Genomic DNA, 10,502 nt, shown 5'->3' with positions numbered 1-10,502 from the left:
CCACGCCCCCTGGCGGGCTGCCCTCACCCGCCATGGCGGGGCGCCGCCTCACCCCCGTAGCCTGCGCGCATGCGCCTCCCCCGCCACGCGCGCCTTGGCCCCGCCCCCGAGCGGGCAGCCCGCAGTTGCCATGGCGGAGGGCGCGGCGTCGCCGGCGCCGCCCCGTCGCGCATGCGCGGCCCCGCCCCGCTCTACCTCAGGGCACCATGATGGCGGCGGCGGCGGCCCCGCGGCTCCGGCCGCTCCTCCGGGCCCTGCGGGTCAGCCGGGAGCGGGGCTGGGGGGAGGGGGGCGACACGGCACCGCGCGCCGCCGGCGTGACGTCACTCCCGTCGGGGCACGCGGCCCGGCGCCGCTGGGCGGGGGGTGTGGGGGGAGGGGGGGGTGTCCTCTGTCACCGCTTCCCCCTCCCCCCCCACCCCGCGTCTCCCTCTCCCACGCCTTGTGACGTCAGAGGTCCGCCGTGACGTCACGTCGAGCACCTCCCCGACGTCTCAGCCCCTCTCCCCGCCGTTTCCCCCCTTTCCCGAGGCGTTTTCCCGCGCTTTTTCAGACTAATAGAAGTGATGTCATGGCTGTTTCTGACGTCACGTGTCCGGCACTGGGCGGGGGGGGGCGAGTGCTGGCGTCAGCAGTGACGTCGTGGAGGTCATGACCTCACCGGCTCCCTGCGGAGGGAGCCCTCGGGTGGGGGGGAGGGGGCGGCGATGACGTCTTGGTGGGGGCCATGACGTCACACGTGCCCTCCCCCCCCCCCCCCAGACTCTGCGGGGGCCGCTCTGGCCCCAGAGACCCCCCCCGGGGCTGGGCCCCACGCCCCGAGCCCTCGCCACGGCCTGCGCCCAGGTGAGGGGGCTGGGGGGGCTCTGGGGCAGGATGGGGGGCTCTGGGGGGTCTCTGGGGCAGTACGGGGGTCTCTGGGGGGGTCTCTGGGGCAGGACGGGGGTCTCTGGGGCAGGACAGGGATCTCTGGGGGGGTCTCTGGGGCAGGACTGGGGTCTTTGGGGGTCTCTGGGGCAGGACAGGGGGCTGGGGGGGTTCTCAGGCAGGACGGGCGGCTCTGAGGCAGCTGTGGGGCAGCCCCCCCGTAACACGCCCTTTATTTCCCTCTCCCAGGCAGCCTCCCCGGCCCCCTCAGGCACTGTGGGGCAGGAGCCCCCTACCGTGGCACAGACAGAGCCCGCCGTGGGGCAGAGCCCCCCCTCCGCGGTTCAGGACCCCCCCTCTGCGGGTCTCGAGCCCCCCGCCGTGGGGCTGGGGGAGGAGGTGCGGCTGGAGGAGCTGGGGCTGGGGGCCTTCACCCCCGTGGGGCTGGTGCAGAACTTCCTCGAGTTCCTGCACCTCGACGTGGGGCTGCCCTGGTGGGGGGCCATCGCCGTCGGTGAGCGGGGACGGGGGGCTCGGGGGGGCTGGACGGCTTCTCTATGGGGCAGAAAGGCCGCTTGGGGGGGATTGGGGGGGCTCTGGGGGTGGAAGATGCCTCTGTGGGGCAGTGAAGTGGCTCTGTGGGAGGTCTTGGGGGGGTTCTTGGAGTCTTGGGGGGATTTTGGGGGGGCTCTGGGAGGTTTGGGGGGGCTCAGTGTGGGAGGGAGATGTCTATGGGTCAATAAAGTGGCTCTGGGGGAGTTCTTGGGGGGGTTTTGGGGCGCTCTGGGGGGTGGAGGATGCTCCTATGGGCCAGAAAAGCGGCTTGGGGTGGGTTGGGGGGGGGTTGGGAGGGCTTTGGGGGGGTTCTGGGGGGGCTCTGGGGGGTTTGGGCCACTCCTGATGGCACCGCTGGGGGCAGGGGGGGCTGTCTCCGTGGGGCTGGGGGTGGGGAGGGCTGTCTCCCCCCAGGTCTGGGGGCTCCCCCGCTCCCAGCCCCCCTGCCCCGTGGCCCCCAGCCCTCCCTGACCGCCGTGTCCCACCCCACTGACCCCCCGTTTCCGAGCCCCCCGTGTTCCCGTTTCCGACCCATGACCCCGCACCCCCCCGACCCCCCCTGGGGAGCCCCCCGACCCCCCCTGGGGAGCCCCCCGACCCCCGTGCGGAGCCCCCTGACCCCCCGGGGAGCCCCCCGACCCCCCGGGGAGCCCCCCGACCCCCGTGCGGAGCCCCCCGACCCCCCCTGGGGAGCCCCCTGACCCCCCGGGGAGCCCCCCGACCCCCGTGCAGAGCCCCCCGACCCCCCGGGGAGCCCCCCGACCCCCCGGGGAGCCCCCTGACCCCCCGGGGAGCCCCCTGACCCCCCGGGGAGCCCCCCGACCCCCGTGCGGAGCCCCCTGACCCCCCGGGGAGCCCCCTGACCCCCCATGCAGAGCCCCCCGACCCCCGTGCGGAGCCCCCTGACCCCCCGGGGAGCCCCCTGACCCCCCGGGGAGCCCCCCGACCCCCTGGGGATCCCCCCGACCCCCGTGCGGAGCCCCCTGACCCCCGTGCGGAGCCCCCTGACCCCCCGGGGAGCCCCCCGACCCCCCTGGGGAGCCCCCCGACCCCCGTGCGGAGCCCCCTGACCCCCTGGGGAGCCCCCTGACCCCCCGTGCGGAGCCCCCTGACCCCCCGGGGAGCCCCCCGACCCCCGTGCGGAGCCCCCCGACCCCCGTGAGGAGCCCCCTGACCCCCCGTGCGGAGCCCCCCGACCCCCGTGCGGAGCCCCCTGACCCCCCGGGGAGCCCCCCGACCCCGTGCGGAGCCCCCCGACCCCCGTGCGGAGCCCCCCGACCCCCGTGCGGAGCCCCCTGACCCCCCGGGGAGCCCCCTGACCCCCCGCGGAGCCCCCTGACCCCCCGGGGAGCCCCCTGACCCCCCGGGGAGCCCCCCGACCCCGTGCAGAGCCCCCTGACCCCCCGGGGAGCCCCCCGACCCCGTGCGGAGCCCCCCGACCCCGTGCGGAGCCCCCTGACCCCCCATGCAGAGCCCCCTGACCCCCCGTGCGGAGCCCCCTGACCCCCCGTGCGGAGCCCCCTGACCCCCTGGGGAGCCCCCTGACCCCCCGGGGAGCCCCCCGACCCCGTGCGGAGCCCCCTGACCCCCCGCCGCCCCGCAGGCACGGTGGGGGCGCGGCTGGCGCTGCTGCCGCTGCTGGTGCGGGGGCAGCGCGAGGCCGCCCGCCTGGCCGCACACATGCCCCAGCTCCAGCTGCTCTCCCGGCGCCTGGCCGAGGCCCGCCAAGGCAGCGACCGCTTCCAGGGTGGGCGGGGCCGCGGGGGGGCGGGGCCGCGGGGGGGCGGGGCCGCGGGGCGGGGGAGCGCGCTCTGTGTGTGGTGCAGAAGGGCTCTGGGGAGGGGGCGGGGTTGTGGGAGGCGGGGGCGTGGTCACGGAGCGAGGGGCGGGGCCTCAGGTGGGTGGGCGTGGGCTGGAGGTGGGCTCTGGGGGAGTGGGTGGGGCTCTGGGGGAGTGGGTGGGGCTTTGGGGGAGGGGGCGGGGCTTTGGGGTGGAGATGCAGGTGTTATGTGGAGAGGCTGGAGGAGGGCTCAGTGGGTGGGGCTTGTGCGGGGGGCGTGGCCTCAAGGGAGCAGGAGGGTGCTTGTGGGCGGGGTTAGAGAAAGGGGTGGGGCTACAGTGCATGGGGTGTGGCTGTATGGTGGTGTGGGGGCGGGGCTTGTGTGCTGGGGGCGGGGCCTGGGGCTATAGCAAGGAATGGGGTGGGCGGTCCGTGGGTGTGGTGTGGCCCAGTGGGCGGGGCTTTAAGACCACTGGGGGCCTTAAAGGGGCAGCAACCCTATAAAAGTGGTGGGTGGGTGTGGCTTTCTGGGAGGGGCGTGGCCGCTGGGAAGAGGGCGTGCCCTCCCCGGGCCCCGCCCCCACCAAGCCCCGCCCCCCGCAGTGGCCCGCGCCTACTCGGAGCTGGCGGCGTACCAGAAGCGCCACGACGTGAACCCTCTGCGCGGGTTCCTCGTGCCCCTCGTGCAGGTGAGGGGGGGTCCCGTGAGTGGGGCGGGGGCGAGGGGCACACGGAGACACCCCCCCCCCAAACTGACCGTGGGGCGGGGGGCGTCGCCCAGACCCCCCTGTTCGTGTCGTTCTTCCTGGCGCTGCAGAAGATGGCGGCGGCGCCGGTGCCGGGGCTGCACCGGGGGGGTCTCGCCTGGTTCCCCGACCTGGCGGCCCCCGACCCCTACTACGTCCTGCCCCTCCTCGTCACCGCCTCCACCTGGCTCGTCCTCGAGGTGCGGGGCGGGGCGTGGGCGGGGCGCGGCGTTCCGCCCACAAAATGGCCGCCGGTGGGGGGTGGGGGGTGGGGGAGGGGGCTTGTGTAGCCCCTACGTAACCGTCGCGGTGGGGGAGGGGGGCGGGCGGGGCCGCGGGGCAGGTGTAAAAGTGCCCCGCCCACAGGTGGGGGCGGAGACGGGCGTGGCCAGCCCCGGGGCGGGGGCGGTGCGGCAGGTGCTGCGCCTCCTGCCCCTCTTCTTCCTCCCCTTCATCATCCACTTCCCCACGGTGAGCCGGGGCGGGGCCGCGCGGGGGCGGGGCCTGTGGGGGCGGGGTGGAGGGTGGGGGCTGGGAGGGGCACATAGGGAAGGGGGTGGGGTCTAACAGCAGTGGGTGTGGCTTCCATGACAGGTGGGGGGGGGTTTGGTGGTGGGAGGGGGTTCTTTGCAGGTGGGTGTGGCTCTGTGGGGTGGGAGGAGCTTCCTGGGGTGGGAGGGGCCTCCGTGTAGTGGGAGGGGCATTCTGGGAGACGAGCAGCCTGCCGTTTTGGGGAGGGCCTGGAGTGGGTGGAGCTTCTGATGGGTGTGGCCTGTCTCTAGTGGGTGCGGCTTCCATGGTGGGAGGAGCTTTTCCTCCCCTTGAGTGGGTGTGCCTGGAATGGGGTGGGTGTGGCCTCATGGTGGGTGTGGCCACCCCCAGTGCCCCACCCCATGGGTGTGTCCTTCTGGGGTGGGGGCGTGCCTGAGTGCCGAGTGGGCGTGTCCTGGCACCGGGTGGGCGTGCCCGGCGCTGAGTGGGCGTGTCCCCCGCAGGCCGTGTTCACCTATTGGCTGACGTCGAACACCTTCAGCCTGGCACAGACGGGGCTGCTGCGAGTCCCCGCCCTCCGGGCGCGCCTCGGGGTGCCGCCCCCCGCCCCGCCCGGCCCCGCCCCCCCCAAACCCCGCGGGGGGCTCCTGGGGCGCCTGCGGCAGGGTGAGCGCGGGGAGGGGCTATAGGGGGTGGGGGGGGCTTGGGGGGGCAGCAGAGCGCTGTAGGGGATTTAGGGGGCCATGGGGGGGCTCGGGGGGGTTATAGGGCACTACAGGGGGCTGGGGGGGTCATGGGGGCCTGGGGGGGTCACAGGGCCTTATAGGGGGTGGGGGGGGTCACAGAGGATTTTCAGAGGGTCTAGGGGGGTCCCAGGGCACTATGGGGGGTTTGGGGGACCCTGGGGTATGTGTGGGTCCCGGGGGGTGTGGGGGGTCGCAGGGGGGGTGTGGGGTTTGGGGGGGGGGGTGGGGGGGGGTCTCAGGAGTGGGGGTGGTGTGGGGGGTCTCGGGAGTGGGGGGGGTCGTGGGGAGTCCCAGGGGTGTGGGGGGGTCCCGGGAGTGTGGGGGGGGTCCCGGGGGTGTGGGGGGGTGTGGGGGGGTCCCGGGGCTGTGGGGGGGGTCGCAGGGGTGTGGGGGGGTCCCGGGGCTGTGGGGGGGGTTGCAGGGGTGGGGGGGGGGGGGGTGTGGGGGGGTCCCGGGGCTGTGGGGGGGGGTCGCAGGGGTGTGGGGGGGTCCTGGGGCTGTGGGGGGGTCCCGGGGGTCCCTGCTGACGGGGCTCTCAGAGTGGCGAGAGGCGCAGGCGGTGCGGCACAGCGAGGAGCGGGAATGGCGGGTGCGGCACCACCTCGAGCTGGCGGCCAAGGGTGCGTGGGGGGGTCGGGGGGGTGGGGGGGACACGGGGGCAGTCACGGAGGGGTGTCATGGGGGGCACAGGCGGGTGGGAGTCACACGGGGGGTTACACGTGGGGTGTCATGGGGAGGGCACACAGTGGGGTCATGGCGGGTCACAGGGGGGTTATGGGGCGGTCACGGGGGACACGGGGTTGGGGGACATTGCCAGTCACAGGGGTGTCATGGGGGTCACAGAGGGATGGGAGTCACACTGGGGGGTCACAGGGGAGGGTCACATGGGGGGGTTGGGGACACACGGGGGGGTCACGAGGGGGTGCCATTGGGGGGCATGCGGGGGGGGGGGAGTCGCGGGGGGGTTATATGGGGGGGTCACGGGGGGAAGGGGGGTATTTGGTTGCCGGGGTGGGGGGGCGTTGCCCAAGGGGGGGTCTCTCGCACCAGGGTCTCCTCGTACGAGCCCCTCCCTGACCCCCCCTCCCCCCCCCCGCAGGGCCCCTCCGCCAGACCTTCGCCCACAACCCCCTGGCGCCCCCGGGGGGGGCCCCCCCCCGCGCCCCCGGCCCCCCCCAAGCGCCCCTGGAAGGAGACGCTGGGCTGAGGGGGGACCCCAATAAACACCCACACTCGCGCCGCCTCCGCCTCTGTCCGTCGGGGGGGGGGCTGGGACCGACCGGGGGGGGGGGAGGGTCCGGGAGCCTCGTGGGGCTCACTTGGGGGTCCCGCGGGGGGGCGGTTGTGTCCCGTTTCGGGGGGTCCCGGGCGCTCCCTGCCCCGCCCCCCTCGGGGTTTGGCCCCGCGGGGCCGCCGTAGCGCTCCGCCCGCTCAAAATGGCGGCCGCGGGGGAAGGGGGGGGCGGACAAGATGGCGGCGCGCGTGTCGGCCGCGCCGTACAAAATGGCGGCGCCCTGGGCGGAAGGGGCGGGGCTTCGCGGCGTGGCGACGGCGGCCGCCCCCTTCCGGTCGCGTGAGCGCGCGCGCGCTGGCGGCGTCACTTCCGCCGGAGGCCATGTCGGCGCGCAGGATCATGCGGATCGGTACGGGGGGGGGGGGGCGCGGTTAACGGCGCGGGGGGGCGGGGCTCCGAGGCGGGGGAGGGGCTACGGCAGCGGGGGCGGGGCCGCCGTGGGGTACGGGGCGGGGGGAAGGGCCAAAAAGGCGCGGGAGGGGGTAAAGAACGGCGGGGGGGGGGGGGCGGCCCGCGCGCGCTAATGTGGGGCGGGGCTAAAACACGGTGGGCGTGGCTAGTGGTGCGAGGGTGGGGCTTGGGGCGGGGCTTGGGCTCGCAATGGGGACGGTGTTTGGGCATGGGGAGGGGATGAGGGTCTGGGGCGTTGCTAAAGGGCTGGGGGCGGGGTTAATTGCGTGGGGGCGTGGCCTGGGGCTGCAGGCAGTATGGCGTGGTAGGAAAAGGGGAGGGGCTAGCCTGTTTGGGGGCGGGGCTAATTGCTTGTGGGTGCGGCTACGGGTTGGTGGGTGGGTGTTTGGGGCGGGGCCTGGGGAGTGGGCGGGGCTTGGATAGAGGGGTGGGGTGGAAGGGCAGGGAGCATGTCCTAAGGTGGCAGTGGGCGGAGCTATGGGGGCGTAACAGCTGTGGGCGTGGCTTGCTTGACCCCTCCCCCCAGCTGAGCGCCAGGCCCGGGCCCTGCGGCCTCTGCCCCGCCCCCCCCTGCGGATTGGCCAATGGCGAGTGGAGTAAGGCCTGGGTCCCCGGGGGGGGTGGGGGGTGGGCGTGGCCTGGGGCCCCTGGCTGGGGGAGGGGCCGTCCCAGGACCCTGGGAGTGGGGGAGGGGCTGGGTCCCAGGCATGTGGGGGTCCCGGAGGCCTGGGCACCCCCCGCCCCACACCCTGCCCCTCCCCCGCCCCCCCAGGCAGGGCTTCGCCCCCAGCACGGCCGGGTTCGGGCCCCTGCGCGACCTCCCCGACTGGTCCTTCGTGGGTGAGAGCGGGGGGTCCCGGGGGGGGGAGGGGGGCCCCAGAGGGGGGGAGGGGGTCCCCAAGGGGGGGAGGGTCCCGGGGGGGAGGGTCCCGGGGGGGAGGGGGGGCCCCAAAGGGGGGGAGGGTCCCGGGGGGGGAGGGTCCCGGGGGGGAGGGGGGGCCCCAAAGGGGGGGAGGGTCCCGGGGGGGAGGGTCCCGGGGGGGAGGGGGGGCCCCAAAGGGGGGTAGGGTCCCGGGGGGGAGGGTCCCGGGGGGGAGGGGGGGCCCCAAAGGGGGGGAGGGGGTCCCCAAGGGGGGAGGGGGTCCCCAAGGGCGTGGGGGGAACACCCCAAAGGGGGGGAGGTACTCCGGAGGGGGGGGAAATAACCCCCAAAGGGGACCCCAAATGGGGTGGGGGAGGGACCCCCAAAGGAGGGGATACCCCGAAAGGGAGGGATATGCTGGGGGGGGGGGGACACCCCAAACCAGGGGGTTTATGGACACTCAGGTTTGGGTCCCCTTTTGGGGGGTGACAGCCCCTCCCCCCCCCGACGCCTGGCTCCCCCCGGGTGGGGGTGGGGGTGGGGGTGGGGCCAGCCGGACCCCCGGGTCCCTGAGCCCCCCGGTCCCCTCCCCCCCAGACGGTCGCCCGGCGCCGCTGTGGAAGGGGCAGCTCCGGCGGCTGCAGGAGAACGAGGCTTTGGCTGTGAGTGGGGGGGGGGGGGGGGGACACGGAGCCCTGGGACCCCCCCGAACCCCTGGGAGCCCCCCCGGACCCCCGGGTCACCCCCGGACACCTGGGTGCCCCCCAAACCCCTGGGTCCCCAGCTGGACTCTCTGGGACCCCTGGAAACAGCAGAGACCCCCCTGAGGCCCCCCCCTCAGACCCCTGGGACCCCCCCACAGACTCCCGGGACCCCCATGGACCCCTGGGACACCCCCCCCCCCAAACCCCTGGGATCCCCCCCCAGACCCCTCGGAGCTGCTCCAAACCCCTGGGATCGCCCTCGGACTCCTGGGGACCCCCCTCGGACCCGCCCCCCCCCCCCAAACCCCTGGGTCCCTCTCCCCGCACCCCTGGGACCCCCCACGGACCCCCGGGACCCCCACAAACGCCTGGGACCGCCCCCTAGCTCCGTGTTCCCCCACCTGACCGCTGTCGTCCCCCTGCCCCCCCGGGACCCCCCCCAGCCCCCTGGGTGCTCCCCCAGCCCCCGGGGCTCTCCCCGACCCCCTTGCCCCCCCCCGGGACCCCCCTGATGGCCGCCCCCCCCCCCCAGCGCCGCGCCGTGAAGCTGAGCCAGGTGCTGGAGGCGGCCGCCAGCCGGGGGGAGCCGGGGGGGGCCGCAGCCCCCCGCCTGCGCCCCAAGGGCTCCCAGTGCCGACCAGTACGGACCAGCGCGGACCAGTGACCAGCCCGGCGCCCCCTCGGGGGGGGGCCCCGCAGGCCGACGTCCTCATAAAAACCACGTGTTTTCAACCCAAAACAGCCTGTGTTGAGTGTGTGCGGATGCCTGGGCCCCCCCCAAGCCTGCCCCTCCCCCCCCCGCCGCTCGTCACGCGCTTCCCCTCCCCCGCTCCAGATGTGGCGAGCGACGACATCATCGCGCGGGCGCTCGGCCCAGGCACGGGACTGGGGGCGCCGCCAGCTCCTCGTGTCCCCCAGTGACCCCCCCCGCGCGCCTCCCAGTGCGCCCAGTAGCCCCCAAGACCCCCCCCAGTAACCCCCGAGCCGTTCCAGTGTTTCCCAGTCGCCCCCACTAGCCCCCCCTTTTCTCTTCCCAGTGCTCCCAGTGGCCCCAAATTCTCCCCCAGTAGCCCCCAGTCCCCTCCCAGTGCTCCCAGTAGCCCCAAATTCTCCCCCAGTAGACCCCAGTCCCCTCCCAGTAGCCCCAAATTCTCCCCCAGTAGCCCCCAGTCCCCTCCCAGTGGCCCCAAATTCTCCCCCAGTAGCCCCCAGTCCCCCCCCCCAGCCGCTCCCAGTACAAACCAGCAGGCGCCAGCGCCCCGCCCCCTCTCCTCAGGGCGTTCCTTTATTAATTATTATTAATTAATTATTAATTATTAACCCCGCCCCCCCCCCCCCGGGGGACCCGGGCGTCCGGGCGCCCCTCCCCCCCTCCCGGCCCGCAGGAGGGGGGGGTCGGGCCCCCCCCGGGACCCCCAAAATTCCCCCAAAACGGTAAAAAAAACCAATGAGTTGCCCCTCCCCCCCCCGTATGTACACCGGGCCCCGCCCCCCGCGTGTGCGTAGCCCCGCCCCCGCCTGGCTGGCGCGATGGCCCCGCCCCTCGCCGCATAGGCGTCAATTGCGTCAAGCGGCCCCGCCCAAGCCCCGCCCTGCCGCCGCCGGCCAATCGGGGGCCTCCGCTCCACGGATGGACCCCGCCCCCTGCACGGGGATTGGCTGGGCGGGGGGGGGGAGGGAGGTGGCTCGAGGCCCCGCCCCCCCGGCCCTGCGGTAGGGGAAGGGTCACGGGGGGGCGGGGCCTACCACCGACCTTTCCCAGCCAGGTCAAAGGTCATGACCCCTCCCCCATGACCACTGAGAGGGGGCGGGGCTCAGGCACGGCCCCGCCCAAAGCACCATGAGGAGGAGGGGGGAGGGGGTGTGGCCACACCAAGCCCCACCCACACCGAGCAGGGGCGGGGCCACGGGGAGGGGGCGGGCACAGCCCCTCCCCCCGGAGGCTGCAGAAGGGGGTGGGGCTGTGGGGAGGGGGCGTGGCCGCGGTGGGGAGGAGCGGGGGCGTGGCCAGCGGGGGCGTGGCCACTGCGGGGAGGGGCCGGGTG

General features: G+C 75.3%; 2 protein-coding genes across 3 annotated transcripts in view; both read left to right on the top strand.

The window, feature by feature from the left end:
* Positions 1–6,605, top strand: part of OXA1L (OXA1L mitochondrial inner membrane protein) — a 257,560-nt gene extending 250,955 nt beyond the window's left edge. The window contains exons 2-11 of the mRNA XM_064475438.1: positions 212–260; positions 763–846; positions 1,117–1,381; positions 3,026–3,169; positions 3,806–3,891; positions 3,984–4,148; positions 4,315–4,419; positions 4,944–5,106; positions 5,726–5,806; positions 6,286–6,605. Coding sequence (XP_064331508.1) covers positions 212–260; positions 763–846; positions 1,117–1,381; positions 3,026–3,169; positions 3,806–3,891; positions 3,984–4,148; positions 4,315–4,419; positions 4,944–5,106; positions 5,726–5,806; positions 6,286–6,605 — 1,462 coding nt within the window. The remainder of the gene's footprint in view (positions 1–211; positions 261–762; positions 847–1,116; positions 1,382–3,025; positions 3,170–3,805; positions 3,892–3,983; positions 4,149–4,314; positions 4,420–4,943; positions 5,107–5,725; positions 5,807–6,285) is intronic.
* A 36-nt stretch (positions 6,606–6,641) lies between these two features.
* MRPL52 (mitochondrial ribosomal protein L52) lies at positions 6,642–9,196 on the top strand. Of its 2 annotated transcripts, XM_064475532.1 has the most exons (5): positions 6,728–6,829; positions 7,418–7,487; positions 7,664–7,731; positions 8,351–8,415; positions 8,990–9,196. In XM_064475532.1, the coding sequence occupies exons 1-5, from the start codon at positions 6,802–6,804 to the stop codon at positions 9,119–9,121; spliced, it is 363 nt and encodes a 120-aa protein (XP_064331602.1). In that variant the 5' UTR covers positions 6,728–6,801; the 3' UTR covers positions 9,122–9,196. The 2 variants fall into 2 exon arrangements, with proteins under 2 accessions (XP_064331601.1, XP_064331602.1); XM_064475531.1 differs by lacking the exon at positions 7,418–7,487 and having other exon boundaries at positions 6,642–6,829.
* Positions 9,197–10,502: the final 1,306 nt, after the last annotated feature.

The sequence above is a fragment of the Phalacrocorax carbo genome, chromosome 29, assembly GCF_963921805.1.
Source record: "Phalacrocorax carbo chromosome 29, bPhaCar2.1, whole genome shotgun sequence".
NCBI lineage: Eukaryota > Metazoa > Chordata > Aves > Suliformes > Phalacrocoracidae > Phalacrocorax > Phalacrocorax carbo.
This window is presented reverse-complemented; position numbering and strand designations above follow the sequence as displayed.

Coding starts and splice junctions, on each gene's coding strand:
- MRPL52 (XM_064475531.1), top strand. CDS start 6,657: ATGGCGGCGCGCGTGTCGGCCGCGCCGTACAAAATGGCGGCGCCCTGG. Junction 7,732..8,350: donor CCCCGACTGGTCCTTCGTGG/GTGAGAGCGGGG, acceptor CCTCCCCCCCAG/ACGGTCGCCCGGCGCCGCTG. Junction 8,416..8,989: donor AGGAGAACGAGGCTTTGGCT/GTGAGTGGGGGG, acceptor CCCCCCCCCCAG/CGCCGCGCCGTGAAGCTGAG.